The sequence below is a fragment of the Polyodon spathula genome, chromosome 11 (assembly GCF_017654505.1).
Source record: "Polyodon spathula isolate WHYD16114869_AA chromosome 11, ASM1765450v1, whole genome shotgun sequence".
Classification (NCBI taxonomy): Eukaryota; Metazoa; Chordata; class Actinopteri; order Acipenseriformes; family Polyodontidae; genus Polyodon; species Polyodon spathula.
Window position 1 is genome coordinate 2,811,324 of NC_054544.1, and position 24,281 is coordinate 2,835,604.

At 40.7% G+C, this 24,281-nt stretch overlaps 1 protein-coding gene across 1 annotated transcript in view; it reads right to left on the reverse strand.

Annotated features, from left to right (window-relative positions):
- Positions 1–344: 344 nt before the first annotated feature.
- Positions 345–24,281, reverse strand: part of cps1 (carbamoyl-phosphate synthase 1, mitochondrial) — a 45,072-nt gene continuing 21,135 nt past the window's right edge. Inside the window, exons 22-38 of the mRNA XM_041263947.1 lie at positions 23,357–23,498; positions 22,864–22,929; positions 22,160–22,223; positions 21,533–21,714; positions 20,138–20,332; positions 18,933–19,000; positions 17,456–17,531; positions 16,396–16,473; positions 13,279–13,386; positions 12,860–12,949; positions 12,384–12,554; positions 10,007–10,081; positions 9,600–9,698; positions 8,493–8,552; positions 8,166–8,284; positions 1,918–2,047; positions 345–1,430 (exon numbers count right to left, since the gene is read on the reverse strand). Coding sequence (XP_041119881.1) covers positions 1,329–1,430; positions 1,918–2,047; positions 8,166–8,284; positions 8,493–8,552; positions 9,600–9,698; positions 10,007–10,081; positions 12,384–12,554; positions 12,860–12,949; positions 13,279–13,386; positions 16,396–16,473; positions 17,456–17,531; positions 18,933–19,000; positions 20,138–20,332; positions 21,533–21,714; positions 22,160–22,223; positions 22,864–22,929; positions 23,357–23,498 — 1,825 coding nt within the window. The 3' untranslated portion in view covers positions 345–1,328. The remainder of the gene's footprint in view (positions 1,431–1,917; positions 2,048–8,165; positions 8,285–8,492; positions 8,553–9,599; positions 9,699–10,006; positions 10,082–12,383; positions 12,555–12,859; positions 12,950–13,278; positions 13,387–16,395; positions 16,474–17,455; positions 17,532–18,932; positions 19,001–20,137; positions 20,333–21,532; positions 21,715–22,159; positions 22,224–22,863; positions 22,930–23,356; positions 23,499–24,281) is intronic.

The window sequence follows — 24,281 nt, forward strand, 5'->3', positions numbered from 1 at the left end:
TAATAGCCCATGTCAAAGAAGCAAAAACAGCTCATGTTTTCTCATGCAGATCGGAGCAGTTACAGACAGTAGCTTTGCTGCTTGCTATCACACACAGTAATATATATATATATATTTCAATTATTTCCATTCTTAAATTCTTTTCTTAGGCTACAGCCATTAAGGTGTTCCGAAAAGTGTTGCAGAAATGTGTTTTTATAGTAGCCAATACCTCATTATTCTAACAACAGAATACACAAACCTCGATGTCAATAAAAAAATATTTTGTGTATTTTGTTAACATACCACAAAAGTATAATAATAATAATAATAATAATAATGTATTCCTACCTGTATGTTTGAGAACATTTTTGATGATTTAAAGTCACAGGTAGTGTGCAGAAGATCCTAACGGCAATGCATATTTTCTCAAAAACAGTTTACAGTTTAACCTCATCTGCACCGTGTGCTGTAGTGCCAGTGGCTGTAGGTGAATGCCAAAAAAATAAATACAATTATTAAAGCTCCAGAGAATTGTTTGTGTGTCAATTTCTTGTACGGAGCATTATTGCTTTAGATTTTGTGTCCAAAACATTTTATTTTTTAAGTTTATAAGCTTGATGAGTTTGGATTGGGAAGTGGTAGTTTGGATTTTAAAAACAGTTGTAGCAAAATATGGCTTTTGTGACAGTTCTTTTTTGTTTTCTAAAACTTTTTTTTTTTTTTTAAACATAGTATAACATTAGATCAATACACATTAAACCAGGCAACAAACACTAAACCCCTTTTCTACCACATTTAAGTTTTAAGGTTCCATAAGTAAAAATCTATTGATTGACCTACCAAATAAGTAAATAAAAAAAAAAGACCAAAAACTATTTAAATTGTTTTAGACACAGTTTATTAGAGTTTTGCATTTCTCAGTGCTGGCAGGATGCAGACTGCTTATTTTTCTCCCTGTCTACTCCATAGTTTTTGTGAACTCGATGAGTGCAGGTACTCTAGATTCACCATCCATGCTGCTGACGCTCATCTCTCTGTCTCTATGTTGTCACATATTCCTCTCACTCATGAAGAGGCAGAGCTTGTACGCATCAGAAGAAGGGCTACGGCTAATGAAAACTAAACTGATTGTGTAATTTATTTTATCATAAGACTTTGACTCGAGTCAATTGGAGACTTTTGGGCCGGGACTTGAGTCAAGTCTTTTCTTGCAGGGACTCGAGATGAGTCGAGTCACTTGATGACAATGACTTGAGTTGAGTCACCAAAAATTGCGACCTGAGTTTGAGTTGAGTCGAGTCAATTCAACTCTGCTCGTACAGAGATGGACAGGGAGGAAGGGAGGCTCAATAGGTTACTTTGCTGGCTTTGTTTTGCCGGTAGTGGAAGAGGCTTGTGGAGTCCAGCACGCTGCAGTGATTGATGGCCTCTGCAAACAGCTTCACAACCTATTGGACAGCAGAGCAGAGGTTCATTTACACAGCTGTGTTTCTCAACAGACATACACAACAGCGCTGTACTTTCTGTAGAGGCTATCATACATCTTTGGGTTATTATTCTAGCCAACAAGAAAACTGAATAGTTGTGTTCGCAGTCACTGGCAGGCAACTGTCCATCCTAAAATGTTAAAAAGCACACTAAAACTTGACTGAACTATTCTTGTAAACTATCAAGAGCAGTCTGATAAAACTGTGTTTACCAGGGCTCTCCAAAGCCAAATGTGGCCCCTCCAGGCCTTTGAATTGGAACCCTCTGACCTGAGACCAGATGTATCTGGCAGACAGCTTCAACTAGCAAGCAGGTACTGGCATAGTGAATGAAGCTACTGATAAGTGACATGTGGTACACTGGAGGCAGTTGAGGAACAATGCTGAATACCAAGAAGCCTGTCAGCTCCATTACTCTTGGTATGCAAATTCCATTGTAGCCTCTTACCTGGAAATTGGTGATGAGAGGCACTCCGTGATCAATTGCCATTCTACGGATCAGGAAGTTATCCCTGATGAATTTGGTGTTGCTATTGGGCAGGTTCACCACCAGGTCAATTTCACCTTCGTTTATTAACCTGGAAGAGCAAAAACAGTTTATTTAAACTGAATGGAGACCTTACACCGCATTCCTGAAGGAAAGTACCTCAGACTCCCAGTGCACAGCAGAGCAGAGCAGTTTGATCCATTCCTAGTTTTACTATGAGTAAACGCACATGACTGATGGCCTCACCTGCCGTAGCACTGTTAAACACTGAAGGGGTTCAAATCACTCAGTAGAAATCTCAATGGAATAAATACTGACTTTCTATAGGTACTGTACATGCACATACTACACACACACACACACACATATACAGTACTGTGCAAAAGTTTTAGGCAGGTGTGAAAAAATGCTGTAAAGTAAGAATGCTTTCAAAAATAGACATGTTAATAGATTATATTTATCAATTAACTAAATGCAAAGTGAGTGAACAGAAGAAAAATCTAAATCAAATACATATTTGGTGTGACCACCCTTTGCCTTCAAAACAGCATCAATTCTTCTAGGTACACTTGCACAAAGTCAGGGATTTTGTAGGCATATAGTCAGGTGTATGATTAAACAATTCTACAAAACAGGTGCTAATGTTCATCAATTGAATATGTAGGTTGAAACACAATCATTAACTGAAACAGAAACAGCTGTGTAGGAGGAATAAAACTGGGTGAGGAACAGACAGACTCAGCTAACAAGGTGAGGTTGCTGAAGACAGTTTACTGTCAAAAGTCATACACCACAACAAGACTGAGCACAGCTACAAGACACAAGGTAGTTATACTGCATCAGCAAGGTCTCTCCGAGGCAGAAATTTCAAGGCAGACAGGGATTTCCAGATGTGCTGTCCAAGCTCTTTTGAAGTAGCACAAAGAAATGGGCAACGTTCAGGACCGTAGACACGGTGGTTGCCCAAGGAAACTTACTGCAGAAGATGAAAGACACATCACGCTTACTTTCCTTTGCAATCGAAAGATGTCCAGCAGTGCCATCAGCTCAGAATTGGCAGAAAACAGTGGGACCCTGGTACACCCATCTACTGTCCGGAGAAATCTGGTCAGAAGTGGCCTTCATGAAAGACTTGGCAGCAGGTGCTCTGGACTGATGAGTCAAAATTTGAAATATGTGGCTGTAGCAGAAGGCAATTTGTTCGCCGAAGGGCTGGACAGCGGTACATGAATGAGTGTCTGCAGGCAACAGTGAAGCATGGTGGAGGTTCCTTACAAGTTTGGGGCTGCATTTCTGCAAATGGTGTTGGGGATTTGGTCAGAATGAATGGCCTCCTCAATGCTGAGAAGTACAGGCAGATACTTATCCATCATGCAACACCATCAGGGAGGCATCTGATTGGCCCCAAATTTATTCTGCAGCATGACAACAACCCCAAACATACAGCGAAAGTCATTAAGAATTATCTTCAGCGTAAAGAAGAACAAGGAGTCCTGGAAGTGATGGTATGGCCCCCACAGAGCCCTGATCTCAACATCATCGAGTCTGTCTGGGATTACATGAAGAGAGAGAAGCAACTGAGGCTGCCTAAATCCACAGAAGAGCTGTGGTTAGTTCTCCAAGATGTTTGGGCCAACCTACCTGCCAAGTTCCTTCAAAAACTGTGTGCAAGTGTACCTAGAAGAATTGATGCTGTTTTGAAGGCAAAGGGTGGTCACACCAAATATGTATTTGATTTAGATTTTTCTTCTGTTCACTCACTTTGCATTTAGTTAATTGATAAATATAAACTATTAACATGTCTATTTTTGAAAGCATTCTTACTTTACAGCATTTTTTCACACCTGCCTAAAACTTTTGCACAGTACTGTGTGTGTGTGTGTGTGTGTGTGTGTGTGTGTATATATATATATATATATATATATATATATATATATGAACTTGTAGTTGAGTCCTCAAACCCCAAGTCTGAGTCCCGAGTCCCGAGGACGAGGAGTCATGAGGGTCCGAATCCGAGTCACTATCATTTGAGTCGAACGCTGAGTCCCGAGTCCGAGAAGTCATCAGGGTCCGAGTCCGAGTCACTATCATTCGAGTCAAAGTCCGAGTCTCGAGTCCGAGGAGTCATCAGGGTCCAAGTTCGAGTCACTATCATTCGAGTCAAAGTCTGAGTCTTCAGTCCAATTCCTTGAAACAAACTCAAATCAATTGTCATTAAACTAGTGGTAGTAGCAGGGGAACAGTTTACCTAACTGATTTATTTTTTCTAGCTAGATTAGTCTATTTGCATGCCTTTTTAAACTTGTCTGTCACTATGTTCTTTTCTTTTGGAATTGGAATTTGAATACTTTTTGAATGTACCTGAAGTTTATAGATAAGCTTCAAGTTCAAGTTTGTGGACATTGTTAACAAAAATGTACAACACCCAATGTATTGCATGAGATAAATATTTGCATACTATTTTAAAAAATCTGATAAATTATATTAAAAACAACAAAAAAGACTGGAAAATCTGATAAATTCAATTTAAAATAATGTAAAACACAAAAACAGCATAATGAAACCAGATTTGACTGGGCACTGCTTTCTTAGCGGAAGTACCACTTTTTAACACGTACCTGAAAATAACACTACAACGGTAAGAAATTAAAGTTACTTTCACCTCTAACTATAGCATCTACTTCAATTCAGGTCAAATCTGCCAATCTGATTTAGATAATGCCTGAACTGTGTATACACACACACACACACACACAGTGTTCCTAAATAGTAAATGTAGCATTACTTGTTTTGCAAAACAGAAATGTTATGTTTCACTTTCACTGCATTTGCACTTTCATTAAGTCTGTAATGCAATGATGCATTTACACGATTGTGCTTCAGTTCATCTGATTTCAGATAATGTACTTTTTATCTTTTCTCTTTTATACAAAAACATATTTCTGCATTTCACCTTTGTGTAGGTTCATAATGGAATTAAAAAATGAAGTTCACACAGCCAGATTTCTAGGTTGATGCTGCACAGCGTATTGTGAATGTGTTTTTCCCGCATCCATAATAAATTATTCTCATTTTGGTACTTTAAGTGGTATTAGGTTATTCTGTCGTACTTTTTTTTTGCTATTAATCAGTCCTTCTGCCATATCAGTCTGATATATCTGCCTGTTTGACGGCAGGCAATTTTCTATTTGAGACTTTAGTGGATAGTTTTACACTGAATTTGCCAGGTGAATTCATTGACTTTGCTTGCATACAGTGAGCTGGGAAAAAGTGGAGATTAGAAGCAAAGCACAGAATATTTAATCACACAGCGACTTTCTGACATGAATAAAGAAGCTCTAAAAGTAGGATTATAACTTATTTGATTATTATTTTATCATTCATTTTTATTTTCAGTAAACTAAAAATTATTAAAGTGACCAATGTTCTATTGTTTTCAGTGCAAGGAGCTCAGCAAATTCAGCAAATTCAGGGAGCTCAGCAAAACCTAATTACGTATTTTTCAAGAATGCAGTTTTAGAAATGTATTACTACAGTGCTTAAAAAACTTGGTTTAAAGTAGTAAACAAGAAGGCTTGTTAAAAGCCAAATAGTTACTTACTTGTTTACCATGCTGACATTATTTATTCCTTATAAAAATTACTCTGCGATGGTTGCAGTTGAGTTTGTGTGGTGGGGTGTTTACACCACAACCCTAACTCGCTTTCAATTTCTTATTCTTACTATGCTTGGCTGCAAAGACAACAGGGCTAACCAGTGATTGGATAATGTTTCGTTGGGTAGATTTTTACAATTTCCTAGTAACTGTAGTATTACTTGTGTAATAGAAAATAAAAAAGGAATTGTCGTTAATATCTCAGAGCCACAGAGCTCAAATGTGCAAGTCCGAGTCACACAAGGTCGAATCCGAGTCTTTTGCGACAGTGACTCGAGTCTGAGTTCGTGTCATGAAAAATGTGACTCGAGCCCGACTGAGTCCTACCAGTCTGAGTCGATGTATCATAATGTATATAGTGTACTCAGGACTGGTCATAGACTACTACAATATATATATATATATATACACACACACACACACACACACACACACACACATATATATATATATATATATATATATATATATATATATATATATATATATATATATATATATATATATACACACACACACACACACACACACACACACACACACACACATAAATACATTAAAGGTTTTTAAATTCAAAGAGGATTCTAAATGTGATCCTGCAAGCCTCAGGTGCACTACTAGCCCACGGTGTGCCAGTCCTGCCAGGGCAGTTCTACGTCTAATGGAGAATGCACCGAGAACATGTGCTGTGACCAGAGGAATTTCAGACCAATCACACAAAACCAATCTGTAGCTATTTTTACAACAAGCTGTCACCTTTAGGCATTACCATGCACATCAAACTGCAAGAGAAATGGAACGGAGCGGCAATTCTGAGTGGCAGAAATGAATCAACATCACAAATGATCTGTATGCTCATCACTCCACCTCCACATTCAGGATATAGACAATTACCATCCATTGTGGATCACACCGTCTCCCCCAACGCTACTGCATTTCACACTGAGAAATTGACGCAACAATTTTAAAAAGTCATCAATCACAGGCATAAAATCTCATTGTAATAACATTGACCTTCTCCCATCAACACATTAGTCTAGGAAACAGTTGGAAGCAAATTTAAACACAACAGTAAAAGTCACCGTGATATCTGTGGATGAGCAAGAGAGTTTAATTCTTAATCTTTTCAATGTTTTCGATAAGGTCTTAATGAAACAAGGACAACAAGAGGTCCATCTTGGCAAACGGTTAAAAGTAAATGCAAGTGAAATTGAGTGGATGCAGAAAGGGAACTGCGGCTCTCCATTAGAGGAATGGTTTTCATTACACTGCTTTAGAAAACAAGTAATGACAGAAGGTATAACCCCTTTTTATTTACATGTATAAAATATTTTAGAAACCTTTTTCAATGTGACTGGCCGGGGTTTGACTGTACTGAAACCTGAGGCACTAACCCAGTCAAACTTTACCAGTTACAGGTTTCCGATATCCTGTCTGGAATCCATATTTAAAAAAACAAAATCACTGGACTGAAGTGCTTGAACTGTATTAATCATTCAACGGCTCCTGGTTAAAACTTGGCAATGGAAAGACTAAGCCAATGCGTATGTACATGTGGGTATGTTCAGTTGATATATACAGCATTTAAAAAATATAGTGAAGCCACATATTTCCAAGGCTGCCTGCGATGCTTTGTAAATAGTGACCCCTGGGTTGAATGGCGGAGGTTATATTTTCCACCCAAACATCTGCATCTCCAGAGCCCTGAATCCGATTCAAGGATACATACGCACTCCATTCTTGTTAGGAGACTCTCCGTCATTGACACAGGGCCCCATTAAATTTTGATTATAATGAGCACTTCATTCGAACACATGCAACCCTCTCCTCGCTAAGAACTGCTCATTACGAGGGAGCGGCAGCACCTCTTAGAAGACTAGGTGATCAGAACAGCGAGACTGTAAGAGGCTTTCTCTTCTCACATCAGTGTTATTGTAGGCACTTCAACACTTCAATTTACCCATACAGTGAGACTGCAGTGAAAAAATAGTTAAGAAAGAAATAAAGAACAAAAGAAAGAAAGAACACTGTTTAGTTACTGAATTAATCCTTCTTTTGGTTCCCAACACCTGCCATCTTTTTAAGGGAGGCACCATTTCTTGCTGCATTTAAAGTAAGATTAAAAAAACATGTTTATAATTTTGTATATTTTAAAACGGAAAATGTATCATCCTATTTTATACTACTTATTTTTGTCACTGCTTTTTTAAAAGTAAGAATTAAAACAGCTTTTATGTAATTATGTAATGTAAAGGGGTATTTTATCATCTTATCTTTTACTATTTCTCTATATAGCTTTGTATATTATAAATGATTTGTATATGTAAAGCGCTTTGAGGCGATTTATCATGAAAGGCACTATTTAAGAAATATAGACTGATTGATTGATTGATTGATTGTGAATAGAAAAATGAGCCAAATATCATCTAAAACAGATGACAGTTGTGTAGACTGGTGTGTAGTTTATTACATTTGCCATTTTTTTTCTCCATCTGAGATGTGATGAGAAGGTGATGTGACAAGCATGAGGTTGAACTGCTGCCATTATTCCTACCTATAGATGTTGGACAGGGACGGAGGGCCGTCCTCATCTTCCTGAGAAGGCCATGCCACTGGGCTGGAAGGGACATCGTTGGCGTTGAGCCACACGGACGTGGCTTCTGTGGCGTAAAGCTGGAAAGCAGAGAGTGCAGATGAGCTTTCATATAACACTGCACATCCCTAATGTCAAGTGCTAAAACAAGAGGACTGACATTTCCTCACACAGTATAACTGGTATCTCCAAGGTGTCGATTATACGAGCCATTGTGGTGTATGACTGCTCCGGTCTTTCTGTTATTTTATGATAAATGGATTAAAGATTTGAAAGGAAAGCACTTACCTTGAACCCTTCTTTGTGTAACTGATGCGCAGTGGCCAAGAACTTGGGTCGAAATGAATGCTATAAAAACATAAAACCAAACCAGAAATAAATAAAAATGTAGACGGCTGCCCACTTAAAAATCAAGCTACCTTCTCATAATCACACACTTCTCAGATATAAAATCAAGGTTTTATGATTAAGCCTTAAGTTGGTGTTTTAGTACATGTATCTTCTATTTAGTGCTTCTCACAAGGTACAAGAGAAAATTGAAAGCAGCCAAGTTAGGATTCAAGTAAAGCTTGGAAGAGCCTAACCTCACTCCGCCCTGTAGTAAACACCCCAGCTACATACAATCCATGTGGGTCCTGCCGTGTGGGTCCATCACCAGCCTCATGCTATTCATCCCACATGTACAAAGAACCTACAATCCTGGCTGTGCTGCAGTTACAGAGCTGTTTCCACCATTATTTCCCCAAGCAGAAAAGACAAGTATAAAACATGACAATATTGGCAGGGTGCCAAATAGCTAACTGCTCTGCCTTCTGGGGGTGTTGTGTTTCATAATGGTGTTATATACTTCTATCAAGACAGTATTGAGCGCTTGTGACACATAAAACAGACTCTCCATGATGAAGAATAACTACTGTCAACCAACATCTGTGCTTCAAAAGATTTAAAAGCAGATCGCGAACGTGCCGGGGATGAATGCCTTTGTGAGGAGCAGCAGATAGCGGGATACATGACAGCATATGATGCAAACTTGTACTTACTGGAACCAAACAACTAAATGAAGAGACTTGGTTTAATAATGAGTAAATTTAAAAAGAAACAGGTAATAACAAACATGGCCATGTCAAAGGGAATGGGAAATATATATTTAAAAATATATATACTTATTATAAAGAAAGTGTTTTGTCCTTATAAATAGTTTTCCCACATTAATTTTATACCATTGATTAATGCACTACTTAAAATACAATTTAGTATTGCACATTTAGTATGGTTTTTTTGTTGTGTGAATTGCATTGTGGCTGCCTGCTCATGTGCACAGCCCAGGAAAGAAGAATACTGCTAGATGGCACATTAAAGAAACACACTTTGAGGATCTTGCACCCCCTCCCCTACCTGAATTCCAATCAGAATCCCCTTCTGGGGTAGTTTAAACCCAGTGGAGAGCATCGCCTTCAAGAACGCAGAGTAAATATCTGGTCCAAAGCAAGCAACCTGCAAAAGAATCAACAAAATGAAAAGTGCTTGTGTTTTGCTCACTATATTAAAAGATCTTCAACACCTTCCCTGGGATTCAGATGTGTGGCGTGCAACAATGAAAGACTCAGGGTGGCCAAGCAGAAACCGCCTTTACCAGAGCTTGTGTAATTGCTCAAAGCCTTGTTTAATGAGGAGCGAGTTTATTAAGTCCACTAAGGGACTTGCAGTGCGGTTCTTAGCATTTGCTCCCAGATTAGTCGAGCTTAACAGACTTTTGTTAGAGATTAATTAAATATCAGAAAAAAAAAAAGTTAAGTGGGCACCTCTCCAGTGGAAGCCATCTCACAGCGCAGCACGGGGTCTGCACTCCTCAGCCGGGGCCAGGAGAACATGGGCGCCTGCCAAGAGAAATTCCAAAACGTTAGCCAGCCATTCTCCATCAGAGTGCCCTAGCAACTGCAATGCAGCTTCCCCACAGTGAAGACTGCTGGCATGACTGGGGCAACATTACCACCTGGAGGACAGAGCAGGTCACACAAGTCAAAATGAACGCTTTCAATCCAGAGGTAACAGCCTGTACAGCCTAGCTCAGAGGTATGTAACCATGGCTCTTCCAATCCATTCTACTGCATCTACTTTGTTGGAGGTCAATTAAATAATTAAAGGTCTAGTTGGCACAATTGCATTGGAAAAGCCAAGGTTACCAACCCCTGACCTAGGCCACAATCTAAGCAGTCCCAATACTTTAGTAATACGTCTGCTGTACAGTTTTTGGATTTCAAAAGATAGTATATCATATTACTGATACACTATGGTGTGGTCCAGTGGTTAAAGAAAAGGGCTTGTAACCAGGAGGTCCTTGGTTCAAAACCTGACTCAGCTACTGACTCAATGTGTGACCCTGCGCAAGTCACTTGTGCTCCGTCTTTCAGGTGAATCGTTGTTGTAAGTGATGCTGCAGCTGATGCATGGTTCACACCCCCTAGTCTCTGTAAGTTGCCTTGGATAAAGGTGTCTACTAAATAAACAAATAAGAATAGCATTTAAAATGTCCTGTGAACATCTATTTTGGGTCTGCCCTGTCTTACACTGTAAAAGTTTCAGCAATATGCAGTTTGTTTCAGTTCTCACAACACTCCCCTACTGCCAATCTCCTCTTTATCCCAGGGTGCACTTATATAGGTCTAATATCTGACAGATGTGCCCGCTTTCTACCTGGGGGACTCTGGGGGTCATAGTTTATTAAGGTCAGCCATTTTGTGAAATGTAGTTTCTGATGACTGCCATTTGCTGTACGGACAGGAACCTTGAACAATCCCTTCTCTATAATATCGCCCATTCACTGCCTGGCCACTTTACAACAATGTATGCAAATAAAGTTTATGTTGCAACAGTCTGGATTGAAACACAAAAAAGTTTCCTTAATGGCAGGGCCAATTGTACGTATTACAAAACACTTCACCGCAACAAAACCTTGTTTCACAGTAACTGCCTTTTCAATCAATATCTTTCATTGTTGGGAAGCACAGATGCATACTTGTTAGGGTTTTACATTTTGTATAAAACCACTTTCAGCTTTATTCATTCCACTATAATTAAACCTCTCTGTTGCCCCACTATTGTGCATGTAATGTGTTGCACCACACACTAATGACAGGGATACAGCAGGATGGTTTGCTCAAGTTCACCAGGGACAGTCCATCCCCCAGTGGGTTACTAGGAATAAATAATAAGGGTGGGGGCTGTAAATGGATTTGCCAGCAGTAAACGAACACATTAGTGCACTTGAAAAGACCTGTATTCAAAATGAGGCAGCAATCATCTTCACTCTCCCTTTTTAGAGAAGAATGTCTGTTGATTAATAAGCCACATTACCATGAAGAGTGTAAAGAATGGCATGAGATTATACAGCTTTTTAGATTAACAAAGTGATCAAATTTTCATAACCTAATTCAGCTCATCTTTCTTTTCGCAGAAGTAGATGCTAATGTTCCATTAGAAATGTCCTCTGTATTTTTGGTGGCTGGTAAAAGTGACACTAGGGTTTTTACAGTAAAGAGTTGCTACATAAAGCTACTGTACTGTATTTGTTTTGAAGTGATTTCATTTTTTTATATAAAACAATCTGCATACAACTACACTAATTTCAGTTAATCAGTTCATGCAAATTATTTGAATATGCATTTCTATAAAAACACACATGCATGGCTCATCCTTCATTGTTAATTGCATTCAGAGACGCAAAAGCCTTTTATCCTGTACATGAGTGTTCCTAAGCTTGATCAATTTCCATAAAAACGGCACTGTATATAATAAAATATAATAAATCATCTGGGTCTTTGTCCCTCCATCTAGTCTTTTGTGAGTTACCAGAACCATCCTTTATAAAAGTTTACCACTGTACTTTTGCAGTTTTACCATGCTTTTCCCCCATGGTTGTACATTTATTATACAGTTATACATTTATGGTTATATATTTATCGCATTTTCAATAGTTTACCCTTGATTGCCATTGTCATGCTTAATCATATGCTTTACCATACCGTGTTATTCTTTACAATGCTTTCCTATACTTTACAATGTTTTATTAGACTGCATAGCTTTGACGATGGTAAACCTCTATAAGGGATCACCTCTCCCTCATTCCGTCTCATTTGAGCTCTTTGAAAATGTACACTCGTCAACCTGCCCCCCACTCACCTTAATGCCTACATAGTCCATTGGAATGATGGGGTTTTCTAGAGAAGGTAGCTGGGACTCGTCCAGGTCCTCCCCCACCATCACCCTGGTAGCCACATCAATGAAGTCCACCCCGATGGTCTTGGAGACAAAGGGGAAGGAGCGGGAGGCCCGCAGGTTGCACTCAATCACCTGGAGGGGAAGCAGGAAAGTGAAGACAAGGACAGGTGTAGGTATCTCAGACAACAGGGATGGAAATAAGCCTCCCATTGCATTGCAGTTTGATCACATCCTGGTTTTCATATCATAAGACACACCCAAGTTTGTTACCTATACACTGTGGGCAATCAAACTGGTATGAAAACCTGGAATGGGTGAAACTGCTTTGTAATAGGGGTCTTATTGCCATCCCTGGGTTCAGACAAATAAAATAGCACTTCAAATACAAAACAGTTCAAAAGTACATACAATTACATAATGTCCTTTAAAGTACATACCATTACATCATTTCCTTTTACCAGAAACTGTGTGTTAAACGGTCCAGAAATTTGAAAAGCTTTGGCAATTTTTCTGGTTGCACTCTTCACCTGGAGTGAGATGGAATACACAAATAAAATGTATTAAAAATACAATGAAAGCATCTGAAGTGCCCTTAAAACAAAATAGAAGAACAATTACAAATAATTAGTTTTTGAGCTTGTGGTTTGAAACCAACCCTTTAATAAACTTCATCAGTGTACAAATTAGAATTGGATGTTCTGTTGGCAGGATATTAAATACATGCTGGGGTTAAAACCAAGCTGCTGCTACAGTGAAAGCAGCATGATTGTGAAGCCCCGTCAGTACAGAGGCATCTACTCAAGGATAACGCGTGCTCTACACAGGCCAGTGGACGGGCTTAGGAATGAGTGCAGACCTTCTCCAGGGCTCCCTGACTGATGGTCTGTGTGGGCAGAATCAAAGTGGCGTCTCCAGAGTGCACCCCGGCATCTTCTACATGCTCAGTGATAGCATGGACCAGGACCTGGGGGAGAAGCACAGGAACAGTCCGCTACAAAATGCACCAGGACCTGGGGGTGCAAGCACATGAACAGTCAGCTAACAAGTGCACCAGCACCTAGGCCAATTGTGATGACACCATTTTAAAGCAGGTGATGTTAATAATGCTGATATGGTAATCATTTATCTTTACTCTTTAACAATGGTACAAATATATTGACCACCTTTTGCATTACTACATCTCACCTGCAAGGGGAAGGGGCGGCGGCAGTATCTTACAGCAACGGATCACAAAACCGAGACTAACAAAACCAAAAACAGGAGCTTTTGAAATACATAATGCAAGCTGTTTTGTTTTGGAACTAGATACATACTTCAAGGTATTGGAAGCACATTATTCAAACAGCACACACACACAAACACTTCAGCTTTTAAATACCATTGTTCTCTCAGGGGAAGGCTACAAATTTCATGAACTGCAATGTCAGAGGCTCTAAACGCACAATAACTGTGATGTTTATTAACACACTTGAAATGAACGCCAGAATTAATATGGAACAGGCACATGAAGTGTTCCCAGATTGCCTCCCCTCTCTGCCTTGAATAATGCATTTTGTTTGCATTCACTCAATGTGCGTGTGTGTGTGTGTGTGTGTGTGTGTGTGTGTGTGTGTGTGTGTGTGTGTGTGTGTGTGTATGTGTGGCACGGCCTTCAACAGCCTGCTCCCTGGGGTGAGCCCAACCCAAAGCACGGCCTCCCAGTTCCGTGTGTAACAGGCAGTGTTGTGTGATACCCTGCCGTTACAGATTCTGTCCCCTGCTGGTGAACTGATGAAGCTAAAATCTGCAAAACCAGGAATGCAGACGAGCCCGGCGCTTTTGCATTGTGGTTAAGACGCTCGCTTGTGGTGTGCGGGATCAGCAGTTTGCACCCAGCCTCCATCCCGTAACGCCTGCATGCAAAACTCAAACTCCTCAAACCCCTATTCAGACATGTCAACCCCTAAGTGTTCATACCAGTAAGACCCAGGCTGAAAAACCGTAACCTAGACCACTAGATTTTGTTTCTAGCACTCATTATCTAAATGCTAGAAGTCTCAGAAACAAAACATTAGAACTTGAAGCTACTGCACTAACAAGTAACAACGATGTGATAGGCGTTACAGAAACTTGGTTACTTGGTTATATATTAGTGGGTATACACTGTATAGGAAAGACAGGCAGGACAGAAGAGCAGAAGGGTAGCGCTATACATCAAAATCTCGAAGCCCAGAAAAAAACAACGCAGAATCAGTATGGGTCAGAATAATGGACAAAAATTCAAAGGGCATATTAATAGGGGCATGCTACAGACCGCCAAATTCAGACATCAAGCAAAATAATCATTAGAAATGCGTGCAGCACAGGAGAAGCCGTATTAATGGGGGATTTCAACTTCCCCCAATAAAATGGGAAACAATGGGAGCTGTAAAAGGGTACCAATGTCAGAGGGCAGATTCCTAAGGGACCAATGTTCTCAGGAGTCTGAAAATAATTTGCCTTGCAAGGTGAGAGTGCAGAGTCGCAGGTATACGTTTGTATCTCTATATTAACTCACGCTCAGGGGGCAAATACAGTTATAGTGGAATGGAAGAATGTAAAAGATGGGTTAGTCAGACAGCAGCTTGGAGGCTACAGTGAAATGTTTTCTTGTAGATCTAATTTAACCAGTGGGCAGTGTGGTCCACAAATCCATACTTCTACATTTGGGGAAGGATTGTCTGAGTTATAAACCTTGGAGATTTGTTCTGGACTAAGGAAAGCCTGTATTTATCATGCAGTTATTAACCCTCTTCCATATCATTACAACTCATCTAGCAATTAAGCTCAGCAGCACTTCAAACAGCTTATTAGTCAATATGAAATTAACTGATTTTAAATGTGAACTGTACTCAATTAAAAATAAGCATATCACCATTGTTGAATAATAATGGGCAGAAGACAAGCATTACAAGAGTAGAGATAAATTACCTCTAATTGCCTCTACTAGTACTTATAATCTTATAATAGTTTCTAAAGCTCGTACAGAATTTGAATAAAGGCATTCCGTTTTCTTGCTCCAAGGCCTTGGAATAAACTCCAGGAAGAACTGAAACTTACTGTTTATAATTTCAACAGGAATTTCCTAGTTAAATAATATATATACAGTGCTCACACTTTACAACGCTATAGTGGGGAGCCATACTTACAAGACCGTGCTATTTGTGTTCTGCCTTATAACAAATACCAAAAGGCTATTGTAATGGCATTATGGAGTAAATGGGAGCCACAACCCTACCGTGTTATAACCGATTCCGCATTATATATGTAATTTTTGGCGCCTGTTGGTAATATTGGCTCATTTTGACAGTCTTCAGAACGCCAGGAAATTGCTACAATGTGATTTCCTTACGATCAAGGCTGTTACTCTGCAAACTGCCGCCCTGCTGCAGCAGAAAGACACACTTCAATGTTCCCAGGGGCTACCATGAAGCTCAAATGACACCCACTGGTGTCTGGGAAAGGTTTATTGACTTCCTTTGACAGAATTTTGCCAATTGTGCACCAGCCCTGCGTAAGACTGCCGGTCCCCAGCATTGCAAGACAGAGCTGAATGGTGGAGCTTGGTGTGCAATCAGGAATGACACTGCAGAGCAAAGCTCTGGCCAGAGTAACCCCAATCTACTACTGGATTCAAAGCAGATAATCACTTACTTTTTAGATGAAATTGAATTGTACATTTTGTATTTTAAGCTACGTGCTGCTGGCAGGGTTGGTTGAAAAAAGGTTTAAGGAACAGCTTCAGACAGTAAAGTTGTCCTAGTTTAACTGCTGTGAAACATTTGTTTATCCAGTTTGGGTTTGGGCTCTCTTTCTTGAAACATCCTTCAGAGGGTGTCGGGGATTATAAAAAATACAAATAAACACATTTGCTTGACCAGCCAAAACCCTGTTGAGGCCACAAAGCTTTTTGTTGTGTGTCTTTTTCAAAAGCAGAATCTGATTCTTACAGTACCTTGCCATCCTTTGCAACAGCATCCAGTTCCACCTCCCTGGCACCTTCAATGAATTTGGTGATGACAACAGGATGTTCCTGCAAGAAAGAAAGAAATCTCCTTGTTCTCACTTGTCTTTACATTATACAGGTTCTAAAAGTCCACAGTCAATTGAAGTTAATTAAATAATTTAAAAAATATATGTGTAGTAAAATAAAAATTAAAAAAAAAAACACTACAGGCATATTTGTAGTAGACCGGGTCCCCACCCGAACCTAATGTCAAGTCTCAGGTGAGTAACTTGAAAGACGCTGGGAGTTTGATGCTACACGCAAATACATTTTAAAAAGGGACAGAAGTGTACCGTACGCCCAAGGAAATACAGAAACACACAGCTTTTGCGTTAGTCTGGATTGAGACTACAGGCTGGCGCAAAGCAAAATTTGTTATGCAAAAACCCCTGAGCTCACATCAAGTCACACCTCAGGAAAATCTTTACTGAGGAAACATGGCCATCAGTCCCCTCTCCAGGGCAGAGACAGGTGGCTGAACTGGACAGGAGGTCAGATATACATTCAGGAGTTGTTGGGGGGGGGGGGGGGGGGGGGGTCTTCATTTCAATGATGGTAGTCCTTACCAATATACTGGATAAAGAGAGACGAAGTACAGCAAGTTGAATTACTGTACAGCAAGAATGTCATCACAGACCCACGTACAACACTTGAAATGTACAAAAGAAAAACAAATAAATCACTTCAGGGCTTCGATGGAATATCAGAGTGTTGTACAACTGTTGTAGGAGGTCAGACACATGGTCCCAGTGGGTTAGGACCCTGCCAGCTTTGGGCTGTGTAGCTCAAAACTTGTGCCTACAAAGCATAACAACTCATAATAAAGTTTACATTTTCATAGATTTGCAAAGCTTTACTGTGCTTTCGCTGTAGTAAAGTAATATAAATGCGTGCACACAAGAGTCCTATTTTTAACACCTGTGTAATAAAAATAAAATGTAATGAAAAATGAAAGGGGTGTAAATAAATTTTATGTGTTCCACTCAGCTTCACATCCATTCTGGCCTACCTGCGACACAAGGGCCGCCTCCTCCAGGAAATTCTTCATCTCCTCCTCTCCATACACCACGTTCATGGCTGAACCACTGCCACAGAAAAGACAGAAAACAGACAGACAGGTCAGTCTGTTTAAAACCACTTTACTTACCAAGCACACTGAATACAGTTTATATCTGCATCTCAAATACACAACTTTCCAAATTCACTCCAAGTGGCTCTTATTTCTCAAAAACAATTTGCACCATCTCTGTAAAGCACTGTCAGCATTACTGAATAAACGACTTTCAGAACTGTTTACTATCACTATTTTAGTCCCAGTGAAGGGCAGACTGAAGCAGCTGCCTCGTATTTTTAATTTGTTTTGTCTGCAAGTGGGCTACAGCTACTGTGCGCTGGCCTTAAAAACAAAATACTGTTTCTGCAATCAAAAATCGATTACACTACATCATAAACGCACAGATCCTACAATACATCATAAACACAGTGATATACAGTCAAAATAAACTACCTTGCATTATTTCTCACAAATATAACAGGACATGTCTCATCTGTCAAAAATAAATACATTTAGCCTCCACTTCAAATTTAGTGTGTTGTACACGAGGCTGCCGTTGTATAGAATATGGAGTCTGTAGCTTGGGCTCTCCAGCTGGTATCACCCTCTGTAGCAGGGTTCTACTGTTTAAATAACAGTGGGTGGAATTACAGTCCTGCTGGGGTGTGCGTTTTGGATTAGTTCAGAACTGTGGTTGTCTGCGCTGTACCCAAACTGCCAGCAAACTAAAGCAGCAGAAGAGCCAGCCCTGTCCGTCTTCGATCCAAGCTGTGGACACATCCTTCATAAAAAACATCTCAGGGACTGGTTAAAATCTAGAGTCCCCCTGTTCCCCCAGATATTTCCTCCTCCGTTAACCAACAATTAAAAGTGTAAATATACTGCGCTTCTGTTTCCACTCCGCTAATTAAAGTTGTTTCGTACAGCGATACCTCAGGCTTTATTTTTGTGCTCTATTAAAGCACACTGTAGGCAGGCATACTGATCATCAAACTTCAAGGGCGTTCGTCATTTTGTTTTTTACTTTTCATGTTTTGCATGGTAAGAAGTAATTTAAGTAAGCATGTTCCCCTCAAGGGTTTGAAAGATGCTTAATGTTCAAAAAACACCAACAGTGCACAAACACAATCAAGCTTCAATTAAAAAAAACGAACATTTAAAAAATATATTGCAACCCTACAGAAGAATAACCTTCCTGGATCTGCTTTTCTCGGTAGCTTTTCATACCATGAAAAGATGATTATGAGATGAACTTCCACTTATGTAAAAGTGGTCTGTATTGATTTGGAAGGAGATGCAGCAAATACTCCGCGCAACAGGTCGAGTCACTGTCCCTGTGTTTGTTTTTAAACAATCAATGAAATCAGCTGGTTTGTGCGATGACACTGTAAATATCAAAAGGGTAAAAATAATCTAATTAAAGAGAACTTACCTTAATACGTATGAGGGTCGTAGAAGGCAAGGGTACCCAACTCTTTCAGCAAAACTGAATGCCTCCTCCTAAAAAAGAAATTTTATATATCTGAGGTCTTAAAACCAGTCCTGATTTTCTATCCATCTTTAATACAGGTTATTGAAATGTGACCGTCAAGCCAACCTCACCTAACTTTGTGAGTCATTAATTAATTACCTTTTGGAAAAGACTTTACATGGGCCTAGATACCACAATCTGATCGTCTTAATAAAATGCAGCCAAACATTTCAATTAGAAATCACCAGTATGGAACTCCAATAGGTGTGCTTATGGACGATATACAAGTCATAGCATCACCTGCCAGGTTACTAATAAGACTAATGGCAACTCCTGCAAGCTGATCCGATTTAATTAAAACTAACATCCACATTCAAAATGACTTAATGACTTCTGATGCCCTAAATAATCACCAGAAACCTCTTAGAAGCAGCAAGGATTGTAAGCATTTATGGCAAAGTGTGCTGGTCATGACCTCAAGTACAGCATGCTTTTCAAATCAGGTTCAAAGTGAGTAGTGACATCAGCAAGGGGCTCCTGCATATTTAACAGACAGTTTCCACTGAACTGCACCATGATCTTCAGGGGCAACATCAGAGCCCAACTTGCATTCAGATCTGATCATCACAGAGCTAGGACTTTGGGTAAGACAAAGAGTTTCAGCAACAAACTGTTTTCGCCTACATCTCATCTTTATCCCTTCCTCAACCAATCCTTCCTTTCCTGCAGACCCATGCTCACTGTCCCAATGCCGGCTGGATGTTACCCAGCACTAGAGCTTGGCTCAGAGAACTCAGTTTGATTTAGTCATCAAGATCTTTCACCCACAGGGAACAGATTTTTAAATCAGTCACTTGGCAGCGATGTTAGGTTCTGTCACACCAATAGCGTCAGAATCATGAAAGGTGCTATATAAATATAAACTCAGATCTCAGGACGTGTGAACTCCCTTCTACACTTTTCTGTAGGAGGTATCAACCAGTTGATACGGGTTATTGAGGTAAGCAAGAAAAAAAGATTAAGGTAAACAGAATGGGAAGATATAGATTAAGCACTGCAAACATAGATACAAAACCGAACCTGGCCTTAAACACACAGTACAAAACACAGCTGAAAATCAGAAGCTGCTGAATAAACAGCAGCAGTTCCTTGGCGGTCTCTCATACCAGGGTGCTCAGAGCCTTCCAGGGAGCTTGTGCCACGCCAAGCTTGTCCAGGATAGATGAGAAGACGGAGCGCTCTTCAGCACGGTCAATCTGCAGGGGGCTGGTGCCCAGGATGTTGACCCCGTTCTGGAAGAGTGGCACGGCCAGATTATTGGGGATCTGCCCTCCGACAGAGATGATGCTTCCACTGCAGACCTGAGAAGGAACATTGTCAACAGCGATCAGCACCCCACAGGGCACCAGCAGGCAGGCTGTCAGCTAGCATTAGAGGACATGGGGGTTTGTTTTCTTACCCAGGGCAGGCAGATTTTTATACCAAAATATAAGCTGCCCGATATGATCAAATCTTACACAGGGGCAGGCCAGTGGGGAACAGCAGCATCGGCTACAACCAGTTCAACTGGCTTGACTTGTATAGCTTTACAGCAGTCTGAAGTCTCTAATACCAATCACTGTGTTTCTGGGTTAATAAAAAAAAATTTAAAAAATGAAAACATTTTGTTTATGTTTATTCATGCAAGGCTGATCTTTGCATATTTTTTAAAAAGTTGTCTGTCTGCATTTTTATAAAGGAGTGCTGGGGGGGCAGGTGTGTTGATTTCAGAATATTTGAGGAGGAGTGGTCAGTAAATCGACAAATTCATCTTTGATGGGGACAGCAGATGGAGTGGGATCTGTACAACATCTTGGTTTTGTGCATTTTAGTTGTATTTATTTTAAATCAGTTGCACAATATTGCCTTCTGATAATGCATCCTTAAAAGAGGAGGAATGTGTTTTTGCAAACAGTTATGAAAACAAAAATGCAAAAACGGACAAATAAACTGCTGTACCAAACATTTTAAATAACCACTCCAGGTGCTGTCTTGTAGCCTGGGAGGAATTCAATGACTGATAAACGGCAATTGCAAAAGTGCTGCAGTGTTAGACGTTTTGTAGATCAGGCTTTAGGAGCAGTGTTTAAAGCAAGGACTTCCCTCTCTCCCTGCTCCCTCTCTGAAGCAGCAGAAGGCATGTTCCCCTTCCTCTTTCCCTACTCCATCTCTGAAGCAGCAGAAGGCATGCTCCCCTCACCTCCTCCCTCTCACTGCTCCCTCTCTGAAGCAGCAGAAGGCATGCTCCCCTTCCCCTCTCCCTCTCTGAAGCAGAAGGCATGCTCCCCTTCCCCTCTCCCTCCTCCCGCTTAGGCAGCAGAAGGCATGCTCACCTCACCTCCTCCCTCTCCTGTCTCCTCTCTGAAGCAGCAGAAGGCATGCTCCCCTCACCTCCTCCCTCTTCCCTCTCCCTCTCTGAAGCACAAGGCATGCTCCCCTCCCCCTCCCTCTCTGAAGCAGCGGAGGGCATGCTCCCCTCACCTCCACCCTCTCTGAAACAGTAGAAGGCATGCTCCCCTCACCTCTTGCTGGGAGATGTCCAGGATCCTCTCTAGGGACAGCTCCTCAAAGTAGAGCCGGTCGCACTCGTCAAAGTCTGTGCTCACAGTCTCAGGGTTGTGATTCACCACCACCGTCCTGCGGTTGAGCCTCCTCAGCGCACGGATGCTGGAGACAGCACACCAGTCGAACTCCACACTGCTGCCTGGGGGGCGGGATATAGACAGGGACAGGGTGAGGACAGGGCTGAGGACAGGGGTGACATCATCATCCACCGAGATATCCCAGTGCAAGCCAGATCTTTACTGTTTAAATGACACGCTGCACCTGAGGTTTTGTTCTGCAAGTCTTTGGGATTAATATTGTATTCATTATTGCAGATAACAAAAGAAAGTGTGCGAGAGGTATTATATGTGAATCTCGTGATGCTTTAAGTATAAAACACTTAACTGTGGATTGTAGTAAACTGTTTTCTACAATACACTATATCTGACCTTTGGGGTTTGTGTAGCTAAAGGCAGTAGACTTGTGTTCGAAACTCAACAGACTCCAGTGAATTTGCCTAGATTGGGTGAGGAATCGTGCCAGTGCAAAGTGGGACACTGCTTACATGAATCCATTGGCTTGGCAGTGAGGGACAGCTGGCTTACCAATGTGATAGGGTCCACACCCGAGCACCATCACCCCATGGTCATTGAAATCCAAGTCATGCTCCTAAAAGAAAGAGCACAGTATTGATCAGCTTTGATAAGCTACCACACATACGGTTCCTTTCCAAATTAATGAAGCTTATAATGGAGGACTGGAGGGAATTAGGCTCATGTAATCTTATGGGCTATATGTGACTGAATTATGTGCATTTTGTTTGGATTTTCAGCATTGTTAAAAACAGCTTTTTAGTTTAAATTTCATTTTGCAGATTTTTCTCAGCCATTTGTTTTGGGAGGGGGTGCTGTTTACAATATGTATGTTCTGTTCAGCACCAATCCGCTTCATTACTCTGCAGAGAAAATAAAGCAGAGACAACCATATGGTACTCAACTGCAGCATAAGTTCAATTGCATTGGATTGCTGCATTTCAGGGCTACCATTTAATAGTAATGCTAGCAGTCTGGCCTATGTAAAAAAAAGAGTATTCTATACATGAACCATTTACTATGAGTGATACATGTCAAGTACTGGTAATTGCAAAAAACTTTAATAATTAGTGTGAAATCCTACTAACTTTTGACATGTACAGTAAAGTATAAGCTCCATACTGATCATCACTATGCGAACCTGGAATACATCAGAACGCTAGCAGGGTTTCATTGGTATGACTCACGCTGGAGACACTGCAATCTTTAGCACTCACCTGCCCGTGGTAGGTGCAGTAAAGGTAGTTGGTCACTGCAGGGTACTCTGCCGCAAGGGTGTCAATCTGTCCAGCAAGAGAAAATAATGACAGTACTGTAGCACCCCCTTTCACATGCACACACCCTTCAGTTCCAGACTACGCTAACATTCAGGGGTCTTGTAATGCAGTGCGACCCGACCTAGATTTATATACAAACACACACCTCTCAAGTGATTTACCAGCACACAGCAATATCTGAATTACCCAAGTCCACTGCAGTCCAGTGCTTTCTCTAACCACTGTGCTCCTCAGATGCACTCCAACCCAGCACTTTCTCTAACCACTGAGATCCTCAGATCCACTGTAGCCTGGCACTTTTCTACACTGCTGCCCAGCACTTTCTCTATGCTCGCATTTCCTAATTATTCTGACCCGACAGTGAAGGCAGGTCTCCTAAGATTCTCCTGTGTACTGTGGAGAGAAGATCCAAGCGAAGTCCAGGCTGCGTTACCTGTTTGACCCAGGGCTTGATGTTCCTCTCCAGCCGCAGCTGTCTGCTCTTTGCCTCGCTGACTCCCAAGGCTTGACCCATTTGCCAGTCAGAGAAGCCATCTTGTTTGGCTTTGATCAACAAGTCATCTGGTAATGCAGAGCTACAGAGAACAAAACAGGAAAACTACAAACACTGAAAGAAAACAAGTCTAAGTTAAATTATTGACCCCATTCACCTAGGGGATGCTCCACTCAGCATCTACTGCTCTCAAAAGCAAGCCTGCAAGGAAAAGCACATAGTTACACTTGGTTTGTGTGCAATGTATTAAAAATAGTGGTAACAAGCACAGATTCTACAGAAGCAGACAGCATACCAGAGAACCGCTCCCTTATCCCATCCTTTTTTTAATTTAAAAAGCTTTATACACAAGCCGTGGTCATCATTACCCCCAGCCTTGTTAATTCTCAAACATATCCTCACCCAAACAAATAGGGCCTGGGCATACCCAAGACAAACACATTAATTCAAAGAAAAGAGATTCATCCAACTAACTGCTAAAATCTGTGTGGTTTGAGGTTCAGGGGTAAGTACACAAGTACTATTGCATTGTACTACGTCCCCTCTGAAAAGCCTCACTGCTTTGGATTCCTGCCTGGAAAGATAGTTCTTCTACACTGCCTGCTTTTCTCAGTTCTTCAGATGTTTCAAGTCAAGTGACTTCCCTCCTGTTCTTTATTAACTACATCTTTTGAACCAGTGTACTCTTTAGTTTATACTTAAGTTTCATGTAAAGTTAAATAACTGCCTTTGTTTGTTTAGTCTTGCTGATTTTTTTATTTCAAATGTTCCTTGATTTTATCCCCCCCCCCTACCCATGAATAGTTTAAAGGCTGTTTCATTTCAGTTAAGATCCTGCTGTCTCATGTATTTCATAGTGCACATC